At 38.1% G+C, this 15187-nt stretch overlaps 1 protein-coding gene across 7 annotated transcripts in view; it reads left to right on the top strand.

The window, feature by feature from the left end:
* MTHFD2L (methylenetetrahydrofolate dehydrogenase (NADP+ dependent) 2 like) overlaps positions 1 to 15187 on the top strand; it is a 151396-nt gene that overhangs the window by 37698 nt on the left and 98511 nt on the right. For all 7 annotated transcript variants that reach the window (XM_008267752.5, XM_051819695.3, XM_051819692.3 and 4 more), the window contains 2 exons: positions 6294 to 6446; positions 8359 to 8466. In XM_008267752.5, coding sequence (XP_008265974.1) covers positions 6294 to 6446; positions 8359 to 8466 — 261 coding nt within the window. The remainder of the gene's footprint in view (positions 1 to 6293; positions 6447 to 8358; positions 8467 to 15187) is intronic.

Here is a 15187-nt window from a genome sequence, read left to right as displayed (position 1 = left end):
TATTCTACTGCTTTCTGAGGCCCTAGCAGAGAGCTGGATTGAAGAGGAGCAGCCAGGACTCGAACCAGCGCCCATACTGGATGCCGGCGCTGCAGTTGGAGGATTAACCTACTGTGCCACAGTGCCGGCCCCAACTTCCTTATTCTTGTATCTTGAATTTTTGTGTTTATTTGTAGGCATTTGTGGAGAAAGCTATTGGTTTTTTCCCTCTGGTGGCTTTTATCTGTTGGCTATGCCTCTGTGACTTAGTGAAATGTCTGCACTTTCAGTGAATACCCAGAGGTGTCTGCTGGGTGTGGCCAGATAGCTTTGGTCAGTACTCAAGTGTGGGGCGAGTATCCAGGTGACACCTAAGTTGGGCATGGTAGATCTTTTGTTAATGGAACAGAGCATATGATCACCTCTGTTGGTGTGTTCCAACATCACCTCCTCTCTTCCAAGGTGATCAATGCCCAGGTATTAGCCCTCAGTGGGTGCAATACTCATCTGAGCTGACTTACGAACTGCACAAAGGATCTGTGCAGTCCTCTTTGTTAGCATGGATCCCACTACAATGACCTACCCCAGGCTGTCAGGGAATTCTGAGCATGTGGAGCCCCACATAGTGATTTCCCAGAGACCCAGCTGCACCCTGTGCCCTCTCACACAGCCACAGCATCCCCACAGTCTCAGAATAACAGGCTCCCACAGTCACGGGGTGCAGAGGATCCATTATGCCCTCCTAGCCTATCCCATCCACAGAGAGGCAAACATTCCCAGAGCCAGCTGCCTATGAGTACTTCACCTAGGCGATTTGAGTCTAGGACTAGAGGGTTTTACTTCTTCCTTTCTGATCTCTAGCCCTCTTGTTTTCCTTATTAATCTAGTGTGGATCTCTGATAGAACATTAAATAAAAGTGATGAAGGCAGACACTGTTCCTTTCATCTGACTTTGAGGGAAAGGGTTAGATATTTCACTATTAAGTATCATGCTTTCTGTAAGATTTTTATTTTGTTAGGACTTCAACCTTTGTTTCTCCTTCTCTGAGCCCCAGCTGCAATCTGTGTTCAGTTCTCTTGGCTGTAGATGATCTTTCTGGAGTTTGCTTCCTATGTCTGTTGCTTAGGGGTCATTTAGAGATTTGGAAGGAAATTATTTATAGTATTTGAGTCTCTTTTTCTTCTTTCCTGGTTATATCCCTTTAATTTTCCATTGTGACAGAAGCCCTATACTTTGTTCTCTGATTCCTTAAGCAAGTAAGACTGTAAATTTCTGTCTACATTCCAGCTGTCCTGTGGCTAGAGTGGTCTCTACAATGGAAAGATTCTTCTGTGGCAGTCCTTTCGTTCCAATACCCATTCTCCTCCAAATATGTCTGCTTTTGGTGCTTCTCCATTGTTTCTCTAAAGTTTTGCAATTATTTTCTGTGAGAAATTTGGTCTAATATGAACTACTTCACTATTATTAGAAATGGAATCTACGTTTTAAAATAGTATGGCCAAAATAGTGAGACGATTACTGAGAATGTAACATTTGAGAAGACATTTGGAAGAAGGCCAGGATGTAGCCAAGGTTACAGGATTTTTTTTGGGAAATCCTTCTAGAGAGAAGGAAAGGTGTAGCCAAGATAGGGAAATGCCTCATGTTTTTGACAAGAAAACCCATATGATGCTAAAAGATTTAGAGAAAAGTAACCAGGGGTGAGAACAGATGGATAACTAGTATTTGGGGCTGTGTTGATCATGTAGGGCCTTGTTCATGTTGAAAGATAATGATGTTGCAAGGTTTTGAGAAGGGTGGTATGATCAGGCATGCATTTTAAAAGATCCCTTGTGTAACTCTCTTGCTGTTTTATGGATATATGAGTACAATTGTAGATATAGAGAACCAATTAGGAGGCTCTTTCGATAATTCATAGGAGGGATGCCGTGATTTTGATGTGCTAGGTTTATTGGGAAGGAAGAGCCAAAGGATTTTAGAAATAGATTGGATTTAGGGTATGAGAGAAAGGGAGATATTTAGGATAGTTCCAATTTTGTTTTGTTTTGATTTTATAAGCTGAAAGGGATGGAATTGCCATTAACTGAAAGGATGAAGGTTATAGGTGAGTCAGTTTAATAAGATCTATGTCTTATAAGTCTCACATGTGTGACAGAGATAATTAAAGACCTAACATGATCAACTAACTGAACAAACGTGTTAAGCATTTTTTAAAGCAGTTCTATGCAGAAGAGAAAATAATTATCATTTCATTTTGTGATGAAGGAACATGGCATTTGAATATCATATTGAAGAATGAATAAAATATTTTTAAAAAAGCAGCAAAAGGGAATTAGTGGAAAAATTGAAAAATTGTCATGAACAATAGCAATGCAAAACTTAGTGGCAAGGGCTTAGGGAAGGGTTAACAATCTGGTATGGCTAGAGTGGAGAGTGTGATGATGATGGTTGGAAGAGGGCTAGAGTACTCATGGAAGACACTGTAGGGAAGTGATATAATCATGTTAACAACACATTATTTATATGCTTATGAACTTGTGCCTTTCCAACAAATATGGAGGGAATAGAATAAGGTACCTTGAAATAGTAATTTGGGATAGGTGTTGTAGCAAAATACCACTGGAATGATCATATCGCATATGCAAGTTGCTGGTTTGAATCCTGGCCACATTTCTTCTGGCCCAGTTTCCTGCTAAAGCACCTGAGAAAGCAACAGAAAATGACCCAAGTACTTGAGTCCCTGCTACCCATGTGGGAGACCTGTTGGCATCCCTGGCTTTTAACTTATACATGGCTTAGTCCTGGCTGTTGTGGGCATTTGGGAAATGAACTTGCTGATGGAAGATGTCTCCCCTCCCCTCTCCTTTCTGCTCCTCCCTTCCCCTCTCCTCTTTCTCTGTAATTCTCCCCTCCAAATAATAAATATTTAGGGAAAAATACCAGTAATGTAAAAGTCTTCAGGTAGAAAATCATAATTTTTTAAAATTATTTTTCTTCATTGTTTTAAGGCAATGAAATATATTATAAATCAATCACAAAATGCACATTCAGCATAGTAGTTCTACTGTACAATGTCTAAAGTTGTTCTCTGAATTATTTTCTTATAGTACTGTAATTTTAATTTGATGACTTCCCCCTCTAGTGTGATTAAGTGATTTATCATAATCTTAAATAGAAGAATAAAAACAGAGAAAGTGAATAATGCTAGTTTTCCCATTCATTTGGATAGCATATTAACTGGTTCATTGTTGGCGGTGTATTTATTCTGTGACTCAAAATATGTTAGTACCATTGTGGGAAAGTCAATGCTTCCCAGTCTCACGGTTATCCTTTCTCAAGTATACCAAGGGGAAGAGTTCAGGAGACTTAGTAGCAGTCAGTCAAAAGCAGGAAATGTATTTATTTCTCTTACCCATATAACAAAAGGAAGTAATATTAGTTGTACAAGATTTTTTTGCAAGTACTTAAACATTTGTTACTAATCTAGAAATAATGTTTTCTTTGGAGGTCTAAAAGAAACACATTCCTTGGGATATTTTAGGGTTAGCAAGTGTCTAATTAGGACTTTGGATGGCAAAATTTGTTTGATTTAAATTTTAAAATGGCATTTAAAAGGGTTAATCTTTGTTTTGATATCTGTATGCTACAGAGGGAAAAACTGGTTATGGAACAGAAAGATATGGATAGATTTGAATTCTAGAGCCTCCTCTTAGTAGTTTGGGATTGGCCAAATCTCAAACTCTTTGAGTTTCATCTTCACAATGGGAATGACAGTATTTCTTCTACCTTAGTCCATGGTAGATATGAAGATCAAAGTGGTAATTGAAATGAAGGTAACCTGGCCATCTGAAAGCACTATTGAAATGTAAGAAACACTGGTTCAAATTATTGTTATGTGCTGTACATGACATAATAAAAGGTAGATTTTTCCAAGCAAAGGATGTGTGTGAGATTTAATCCACTGCTGAGATAACACAGTTATATAAAAATGATATATGAATTTACTTTCTTGATTTTTATGATCTTAGCATTTTTTATCTACATGTGTGAGACATTTCTCTTTAGGCTAAATAGACTTAGTTTTTATGAATCCCCTATGTCATACTTTTATATATGCACACATCTGTCTTTTAAACTATTAACATGTAAGTAGAGTAAGACAAAATTGTTCCAAAATGGGAATCTGAGTTACGATCTAAATTAAACTACAAGAAGTACGCAAGAAGACAGGTTTCTAGTCACCAGTCTCTAGTTCTGACTTCCTAAATTTTCAGTGCTTACCTTTCTTCTCAAGTATTTCTTTTCTTTTATTTTCTTTCTTTTTTTTTTTAAAGATTTGTTTATTTGATAGAGTTACACACAGAGAGAAGGAGAGGCAGGCACAGAGAGAGAGAGGTCTTCCATCCACTGGTTCACTCCTCAACTGGCCAGAGCTGCGCCTACCCTAAGCCAGGAGCCAGGAGCTTCTTCTGGGTCTCCCACGCAGGTGAAGGGTCCCACGGACTTTGGCCATCTTCTACTGCTTTCCTAGGCCATAGCAGAGAGCTGGATTGGAAGTGGTGCTGCCAGGGCTCAAACCAGCTCTCATATGGGATGCTGGCACTTCAGGCAGAGGCTTTACCAGCTATGCCACAGCACCAGTCCCTCCTGTATTTCATCTGGTGTACAAAATGGATGTTTTGTGACAATGTCAATGTTGTTTGCAGTGAATGGGACAGCACAGACTAGCAGGTAGCAAAATTCAGTTTAGCTCAATCTTATTCATAAGAAGAAGGTTCTTAAAACTTAAAAGAGCCCTTGCTGAGTTCTTTCATCAATAGTTCAGTCCCTACATATCTGTTAGTTAATTTTGAGGTTAGAAATGAACCAATCTGAGTTCCAGATCAACAGACAGAGGCTTCAATATAGTTGTTTTTCTTTTTGTTTCAAATGCTTTCTTTTCATCATGAAAAATACCCTCTTCTGTAGGAGTATACGTGATTAAAAATGACTCAGCATCATCATCACCACAATCATCATCTCCAGATTAAAAAAAAAAATAAAAAACACTATTTTTGTCTTCAAATAGTAAATTGGACAGGTAGTTTTTAAAAAGTCTTGATAGACTCTATAAAAAAATCTTCTAACTTTAGAGAAAACAGATGGAGGTTTACCCTGCTAGAACAGCATAGAATGAACAAAATTATTGAATATGGAAAACTATGAATTAGAGAGAGATTCAAAACCCAATTTGTAATTGAATCTGATTCAAATGGCCAAGTCTGTATATTTAAAAGACATTAGTAGTCTAATATAAAATTGATCTATCTAAAGAAAGATGACAAGTTATTTTTAGAATACAAAAGATATGATACAGGCATAAATCTTTGAAAACAACTTGAACTTGGGTTTTGATGATGTTTTAAAAAATGTGTATAAATGGCATCCATTGTATAACAGATGAAGTAAGTTTTCTGTAGCAAATATACTTCTATTTCACAATATTAGGTACATGGACTTAGGGTAGGCTAATCTGCATGGAGTAGTAAGAATTGATTTTGTATTTCTATACTTTTTTAAAAAAGATTATTGGAAGTGGAGCAGCCAGGACTCGAACTGGTGTCCATATGGGATGCTGGCACTGCAGGCAGCTCCTTTACCTGCTACACCCCAGTACTGGTCCCTCTATACTTATTTTTTAAAATGAAATGATTCACATCATGCATCTGATTTGATTTGTTCATTACTCATATCATGTTCCTTTCCTTCTTCCATGGAGCAAACTGTGGTGATGTTTTGGATTTTGGTGGGCTGATACTTTAGGAAAAGTATGTGTATGTACTTTATGTTTACTTTTTCATTATGTTATTTAAGAAGCAACTAGGAACTAATTATGTTATAAAAATTTTAACATTTAACAAAGCCCTTTTATCCTGAAATGCTCAAAGAATTTAAAAGAAACCTATTAGCATCATGTCATATATCAAAGAGAAGTTTAATTTAAACTGTTTAGGTATGGAGACTTACTGAGGTAAAGATATAACACTTGGCTGCACCATACTCTTTCTGGTATTGTTTTGTTTCTTACTTTTTTCTGTTTTTACCATTCTAGCAACTTTTGGCCCTGCTATAGCATGCACTCTACCATCAATTAACTAGACATTTGTCAACAGCATTTTGACCTACTATTTTTGTGGCCAGAAAAGAAAAGTGTAATGATTTTACATCTTCGTGGAGCTGAATTCTAAGTGATCTGACAGTAGATCCTCAATTTCATTTTCTAGGTTTCCAAATAAATAATTTGAAAATGAGACTAATTTTATTTACTTTTCAGATCACGTGGATGAGCGAACAATATGCAATGGAATTGCCCCGGAAAAAGATGTTGATGGATTTCATATTATCAACATTGGAAGACTGTGCCTTGATCAGCATTCTCTCATCCCTGCCACTGCCAGTGCTGTGTGGGAAATAATAAAAAGAACAGGTAGGTGATTTGTGGTGTGCAAGATTTGGGTACTGGGTGCTGAACTAAGCATGTACGCATTGCCTCAGACCTAGAGAGTAATAGAAAACAATAACTAAGCAACTTCAGTCTGTAAAAAGTTATAGAAGTTAAAGAATATTCAAAAATATTTTAGAAAGGAGAAAACATATACCAGGTTGCAGGAACTGCAGTCATAACTTATATCTCTCTCTACTTTTAAACTATAGACTTTGTGTATTTTGATGGAAATCCCTCCACATTGAGTTATGTTTTTCATTACCTTTGATAGAAGGGTGCTGATCCCATGTCAACTTTCTTATTGACAGATTTTCCTCATAAACATTTAATTAAAAAAAGTTACCCTTAAGCTGTGTTAGATACAATGATGCCCTCACAGACTCCTGAGATTGTAGAAGTTTTTAACTGTAACCTTAATTGACTCTGAAATCCTTTCTATATTGATGATTTTCCAGCTTCCACTACTGTCATTTCCATTTCTGGCCACACTTTCTCTTTTCTAAATATACTGCTTTCTAACAAAGAGAAAATTTCCAGGTGAAAGCAGATCTTAGAATAATATTCTTAGAATGTTAGTACCTGGAAAAACCTGAATTCTAATGCCTTCATCTATTTACAAAGAAATTGAAAAGGAGAGAATATTCCAACATGGGAAGCAGTCAACACAGCAGACTCATAGAATGAAAATCATTCTAATTAACACTCTGACCTCAGAATTAAATCTTAAGTTTTTCTGGTCTGGCTGAAAAGCCCGTGAGAGCATTTCAGGCATAGAAAGCCAAGATACTGGCAAAAAATGTTCTGCATGAAGGATCTCTGTAAGACCCCAGCAGAAAGAAGTGACCACCAAAGAAGGATGTGCTTTTCTCTAAAGGAAGGAGAGAAGTTCCACTATGCTTATGGCCATGTCCAAATACTGATGGAGTTTGTGGACTCAAAAGGCTTCCATAGCCTAGGCAGCTCATGTCAAGAGCCTCGGTGGTCAGTGATGTCATACATAAGAGTGTTAATTGTTAAATTAACAGCAGGAGTCACTGTGCACTAATTCCCCATGCAGGACCTCTGTCCTCAATGAGTTATATTATGAGAGTTAACTGTAAAACTAGTTCTCAAACAGTTTGTGTGTGTGTGCATGCATGTGTGTGTGTATGTGTAAATTGTTGAAATCTTTACTTAGTATAGAGTTGGTCTTCTGTGTATAAAGTTAATTGAAAATGAATCTTAGTGGAGAATGGTACTGGCAAGGGGAGAGGGAGAAGGAGGAGGGGTAGGGTGTGGGTGGGAGGGCAGGTACAGTGGGAAGTTAACTATATTCCTAAAGTTGTACTTATGAAATTTGTATTCCTTAAAAAAAATAAATTAAAAAAAAAGAAGAAATTGAGCCCCAGAGAAGTGGTCTGTAGTTTAGTTACTAGCTTTATCTTTCATGTCCAAATATGTCTGTAAGTTATTTGTGGTTCTTTCCCACAAAGTACATGAGTTTTATTAAAAAAAAAAACTTTTACCCTACTTCATTTTTTCTTAGCTTTGCACAAAGTTTGATTGCCAGTTAAGCTTGATGTTGTACTTTGCTTATTTTATAATTAGCAGCTAATACATTTTAAGGCTATATTAGCTAACTCTTGATATCAATTTCAAGGTTTAAAAGTACTTTCTTGACAACTTGAGAATGTTTGTGACTTTTAAATGAGGATACAATCATAGAGAAAGAGACAAATCTAAGAAGCATGAAAAGAAATATTTATAAATAATGTATGTGGGCACATCAAGGATGAACCACATAATGAGCCACATTTAATTAGAATTTTTTAAATAATGTTTCAGTAGACTGTTCAAATGTTCAGTTTGCTGCTTGTTATTGATTCTGCATTTAAATCATACTCTATATTTTAAGGAATTGAAACATTTGGGAAAAATGTGCTTGTGGCTGGAAGATCGAAGAACGTAGGGATGCCCATTGCCATGCTTTTGCACACTGATGGAGAGCACGAGCGCCCAGGAGGTAGGTAGGACTGTATCCTGTCATCACGTAGAGACTGTTGAGGCTTAATAGATCTGTGGGTTTATGCAGCAATGTCTCATTTAATGATGTGAGAGCCTTGAAAGTGAATGAAGGAAATAATGAAAATGTTTGCGGTAGTCCCTTTGTTCCTATTTTTTCTTTTGGCTCCATAAATAGTTTCTTTAAATTGTTTACAATATAGACATTAAGAAATGTGAGAAACCACTCAATACATAAAAATCACATGCCCAGAAAGTAGAAAACAAGACATAAACCTTGGAGTGTTGGATGTAGAATTCCTAAAACGGCAAGGTCTTATTGCTTTAGAGGTCAGCTGGGTAGTTTACTTCACAGACAAGGAAGCTGAGGCTTAGAGTTAACTGACTATCTAGATTAGACAACCAGTCATTGAACTGTGAGCAGAAGTGACACCCTATGTCAATAAGAAAACTCAGACAAATATGATGGTGTTTGTCATTGTGTGGCCACATTGTGCAAGTGCCTGTCATCTCAACATTGTTCCAAGACCTTGCTTTCTACAGTTGCCTAATAGCTGAAATGATGTTGATATGTGATATGGAGATGGAATGAAAAGGGGACATTGTTCATGGTGGCCTGAGCCAGTGCCATTTTCAGAGGGTATGAGGTTAACTCAAATCATCCTTGTCTGCTAAATTCTGCATCTTTTTCTTATATGAGTAAAAGACCAAATTAATGTTCTCAGTAGAAGTAATTATTGATCCAAATATGTGTTCTGAGATTTTTTACTCCTTCTTTTATTGCTTACTTCTCCCAATATTTATTTTTCTTTTAATCTTAGTACTTAGCTGGTTTCTTTAATTCCAAGGAAGAGGGGGCATATTTAATTGCTCTCTAATATTTAATAAGAAAGATAGATACCTATGTGCTAACGTATAACAAACACCACTCCTTATTTCAGATTTTTCAAAATACTTGTTTAGGATCTTGGATAGCATAATGCATATTAATATTTTTACAGAAATTCCTATGGAAAAATAAACATAATAATAACATAAAATGATTAATAATGTGCTTTGAAGATTCTTTTCCCTAGCAAGGAAACCCAACAGGCCAATATACCTCAAGTGGCATTAGTTTTTGATGTGGAAAGCCAGGGCTTCAGTGGATAGAGAAGTCAGCTTCTGAAGAGCCCTGGCAGCTCTGCCAGCCAATAGGTGGGTCACTAGAAATGGAACTGCCCTGGGGTTGAGGACGCCCAGGTCAGAGCCACAGACCCTGTTGGCTCTAAGCTGAAAAAGCCCTTCACTTGGCAAGCTTCCAAAGTAACCACTGCTGTTGAGGGGACTGCAAAGTAGAGTCAGTAACTTTGCAGGAAGAACTGTAAATTTCGTTTTACAGATGCCACCTGCCTTCTATTCAGGCCAGCTCTCCTCCCAGGACAGCTAGGTAATGGAAGTCAACAGGGTGCCTTCCATAAGGAGGTTCACACCATTCTTGTATGCCTTTTCCAGCATCCCATGTGTAGAGATAGATCTGGGTCTCCTAACTGGCCAGGCCTTAATGCCCAACTAGTTATTATCAAGCCCCTCTATTAGTTTTTATTTTTCTCTCAGTGGTTGGGTCCTCTAATAATGACTCTGTCCTTTGTTTTAGACCCTATGTATTTAATGTGCTTGTTAGATTTATGTTCTCCAGACTTGAAACAGTGAAATTCTAGATGGCCATGCACATGCAACCTTAGATGGAAGCAGTTTCTTCAAGCCAGCACTGTGTTTCCTTCATGAGGTCACCTCCTGCTGGAACCCTGTCTTGACTGCCTTTCTCTATTCTGCCCCTGTCCAGCTTGAATAAGCCAGAGCGGTCATTGTCCCATACTCCCTAACAGAAGTTAGGATCCATTCTTCTGGAGGAGGGAATATGGGGAGTCAGAAGGGTTAATAGGCAGTCAGGCTGTTCCTGGTGAAAATTGAAGGTGCAAAATGCTTGCTTCCCCAAAAAGTTATCTTTAGCAAGGTCGAAAGTACCTGCTCTACTCCTTGGGAGCTTCCAATTTTATCATGAGAATAGAAAGGGAGGGGCAATCCCATCCTTCAGAGCTCTCACAGTTTACTGTAAAAACAGGTTACCTACCCCACCCCTCGGCAAGTAAGAGTACGGATCAGGTCTTTTGATAGGTTTTGTCCTTGCCTTATAACTGAATTGTCAAGTCTTTTTCTTTCCCAAAATTGTACTTCATAATCCCACTACCACCAACCCCTTCAGATTATGTCTCTCTTGGAGCCCCCCTGCTGGCCATTCTGCCAAGAGGTCTGTGACTTAAATAAATCTTGCTTTATTTCTCCATTAAAGGAAATGAACTTTAATGCTTTCAGAGGATGTGTCCAGAGACAGTGGAGCTAGGAGCCAGGTGCTGACTGTGTGGTCAGCAGGATAAGCCTGGAGTCAGATCCCTCTATCCCCAAACCTGGTATCTCGGGCAAGTCATTTAGTCTGTGTAGGCCCCTGTTTTCCTCTTCTGTAAACTGAAAATAAAATTAATAATCTCCTTAACATAGTTAAACAAGATGTGAATGTAAAAAGCATGAATTATAGTGATTGACAAACAGTAAGTTAAGTAAGCTGTGGCCATTACTATTATTTCCATTATTATATTTACATTAATAACCTGTGGGCATGCTGACTATAAAGTGTAGAGTAATATGATCTGAAATTAATGATGTAATTTTTATCTTTATTTGAAAATTTGTTTTCTTTATCTGGTGGGCTTTGTATTTGCAGTTTTTATGTAATATCTGTGTTTTTTTGTAATGTAAATAAATCAGAATTTATAAAAATTTATACAGTATTTGATTAGAAATGTGACATCATCATTTTCCAAATAGTACTTTAAAGTGGACTTTTACTTTTGGATATCAATGTATTATATGCTCATTTCATGGTAAATTTCAATTTTGAATTATTTATAAAACACCTGACAAAAATTAACACTTTATGTAATTTGAAACTAGATAATGTGTGTCATAAAAGGCATTACTCTTTTATCATATATATCTTATAAAACTATATTTATGTACATAGTCTATGCATATATACATAGCAAAAATATTAAAGCAAACATGAAAAAGATAAGCACAAGTTGATGCTAGCAATGACATCTTTGGAGAGAATGATAGGGTAAAAATGTATTCGTTTAGGGCTGGTGCTGTGCCATAGCAAGTTAGGCATCCCATATGCGTGCTGGTTTGAGTCCTGGCTGCTCCACTTCTGATCCAATTCCCTGCTAATGTGTCTGCGAAAGCAGTGGAGGGTAGCCCCAATGCTTGGGACTCCACACCCACGTGGGAGACTTGGAAAAATCTCCTGGCTCCTGGCTTTGCTCTGGCCTAGCCCTAGCCATTGTAGCCATTTGAGGAATTAACCAGCAGATGGAAGATCTCTTTCTCTGTCTCTCCCAGTCCTTCTCCCTGTAACTCTGCCTTTCAAATAAATAAAATAAATCTTTAAATATATGTATATATATTTAAAAATATTTTGTACTTTGTGGTATAAGATATTCTCACATGTTAAAACATGAATAAAAGCAGAATAAGTTATGAGACTGGCTGCTTACAAGCCATGGTAAAATTATTTTATTTTTCTGGTACCTAGGTGCCGTTATAATTACAGTAGCTAAAAGGTAATGAGTTATACTAAAAATTATTTTGGGAGGTTTGTAATATGGATGTTGTTTAGTCTAATGCATAAGTGATAGGAATGTGGTGACATACATTATTAATATAATGAATCGTTGAGAGCTGCTTACTGAAGATTTGGAGGCTGTGGGAAAGTTAATATTTCAAACGCCCGTGTCTGTTGAAGCAGTAATTATGTGCAGTGACTCCATGCACATTGCTAGCTAATGGAGATAATGAAGGAGGATTAACTTGGCCAGTTCACGTCTATAGAACTTGTGCTAACGACACTCAGTGCTGAGCATTCAGCTCACACTGTGTATTTCTTTGCCAGAAGAGATTCAGAACCCTAATGATTCATTTTTGTCTGAAAGCCAAAGATAATTGCACTAGGAGAAAAAATAGCCATACTATAATTTAGCGTGATTAATATGTGTCTACCCATGGCTGAGTTATAGTTTTGATGTGAAGGACAGGGCTTCTAGCTGTTTTGTGAGGAAGAGTGCCTTTTATTCTTGAACAGCTTGAAATAGTCATAGTAAGAATGTACTACAGTAAAGGAATCAGTGACATTCAACACAATCAAGAAGCAAGGAAGCAGATTATCTCCTGCTAAGGACAGCCCCTCACAGAAGGCTTTGGAAAGGACTTGGCATTTAAATAAATAAATAACTGTATAGTTTACAGTTTACAGTGTGAGAGTTGGTTCTTGTCCTCCCAGAGCAAGGTGTCTGGTAATCCTTGTAAGTGGGGGTGTCAAAGGATACGGTAAATAAGTTTTAGTCATTTAAATTGAAATAATTCAATGGCACAAAGTAATGACTAGCACCCCTAGGCAAACAACCTATTTACATAGGAGAGCACATAGATAATTGAGGTGATATAAAGAGGTTTATATGGAAAATCTCTTGGTATGATAGCACAATAATTTGGATGTTTGAGATCACATAGATCAGTGTATATGCTTTTGTCTTTATATTTAGTAACCTGCCTGGTTTCACCTTTTTCGCAATGAAAAGCAAATACCATTGGCTTTAGCACCATGTCTTTATTTTTAGCTTTACCATGAGGAAGAGAGAAACTCCAATTTCTCTGCAATAGTGTTTTTCCTTTAGGATAATGCAGTGCCATAATGGCCAAGGACTGTGGTTACCCTGCATAGTCTTATTCTTATGTAGTCAATCCCATCTAAACAGTTTCCCATAAAAGACTACAGCCTGGGTTCACGTGCTCTTCCTTTAAGCTAGAATGTTGTGGCACCAAGGCAGTGGCAATGATACTGGCATGTTTTTAAAGAGTGTTTTGAAAGGTCCAGCAACCTGCTGATTTTGTTTAGAGTCCTTTGGGCCTGGTGGAGTTCTTGATTTCATCCAGGCAACATTCATCCAGTCCTTACCCTCTGTGAGGCACTGTTGGATGCAGCAGTGAAAATGACTTAGTCCTCTGTCTTTGGGATTTGACCATCTGCATCTTCAGGATTCAGTCTTGGCAGGTGGGCTGCACAAGAACTGTCTTGACATTGGACTTTCATATTCAAGCTTTCTTTCTGCAGCAATGTTCTCTACCCTGAGAAATTGTCTTCAAGGAGCTTCCTGAGTGGAAAATAACAAGAGTTTCCACCATATCAATCTCCTTTCTCTGTGAGAACTGACTCCAGTTGTGAAAATGAGCATTTTTGCCAGCCTGGGAGCATTATCTCCAAGGTACAAGACATAGTAACGCAGCAGTGGATGCTTGAGGGAATGCAATGTGATGTGAGTGGAATGTGTGATTATGCTCAGCCCAGTGGCGGGTTGGGCCAGGCTCTCTTAGGTTTCAAAGAGAAGAGTCAAACAGAAATGCCTCAGAATGCAGGAGCCATGCAAAGGGATCACATCCCTAGGGCCAAGACTCATAGTTTTATTGGTGGCAGGGTGAAGTGGGGTGCTGGCTACCTCTGTGGAAACAACCATTTCCAAACCATAGGGAGAGGGATAGCAGACCTTTATGGTCTCTGGTTTTCCCATCCCACTACTTCCAGGTGAGGAGTACTCTTGAGGAGATATGGGGGATATTCTATTTGGGGCTGCTTCCCTGTTGATTAGACTTTACTGAGTCACAACTTTGAATTTGGGTAGTGGAAGTCAGTAGGAAAGAACAAATGCTTGCTTTAGTCTCATATTCTAAATTGAATAACAGGAGCATTGCATCATTTTCCATGTTTCTTAAATTCTGCCAACTAGAATCTCGGAAGCACTCTACTTGGAAGATACGTACTTTCATCGGACAACAGGGACTGTCCTATTACACTGTTGAATGTAACACTACACCTTATTTAAAATATAAATAAAGCGAAGTCCAAATCTTTTTTTTTCACCTTTCATTCATTGTCTCTCTTTTCATAGCCTCAGCATGGTGGGCATTTGTACTAGGCATTCCTTCTCTCAGGTCTGGTTGCCTGTTGAAAGCACCACTCATAAGAATATTGCGTTCTCCTCTGATCTGTCTTGTCAGCCATTTCTTCTGCCATTTTCTCTCTGTACATTTGGCCAAGGCTGCACAGAACTTCCCACCATTCCCAGGCACATGGTCTCTTCCATTCCTCCTTGCCCTTATATGTCCTGTCCCCTCTACATGGAATGCCATTTTCCATCACTTACCTCCTTCCTATCTCCCACTCTTTCCAGATGCAGCTCAAATCTCACTTTTGTAGCTCTATATGTTACCCTCACAATACTAGTCCTATTGCATGTTAGTTATCTATGCATCCCCCTTCCTACCCACCAATAGTAACTGTGGACCTCTTAGTAACAAATACTGTCCTAGACATTTTGTCTCTCTGAAGTTTTCATAGAGGGCTTAGCGTGTAATAATGCATCCAGTCAGTCAGTCACTGAAAGGTCATGCCGTGCCTCCTATATGCTGAGTGTCGTGCCAGTATTGTGGGAAACAAGGCCGCAGGCCTAGGGTCTAAACTAGTGCATTGTCAGTTATTAAATAAATCTCTGTATGACAGGAAGGAGGGTGGGAAGTCATTAGTGACCCAGCACACACCAGTTCCTTCATATCTAAAATTCTATGCATTTATA

Source organism: Oryctolagus cuniculus, chromosome 8, assembly GCF_051225735.1.
Source record: "Oryctolagus cuniculus isolate XC-2025 breed Fujian yellow rabbit chromosome 8, ASM5122573v1, whole genome shotgun sequence".
Taxonomy (NCBI): Eukaryota; Metazoa; Chordata; class Mammalia; order Lagomorpha; family Leporidae; genus Oryctolagus; species Oryctolagus cuniculus.
The sequence above is the reverse complement of the archived record's forward strand: the minus strand, read 5'-3'. Positions and strand labels throughout refer to the sequence as shown.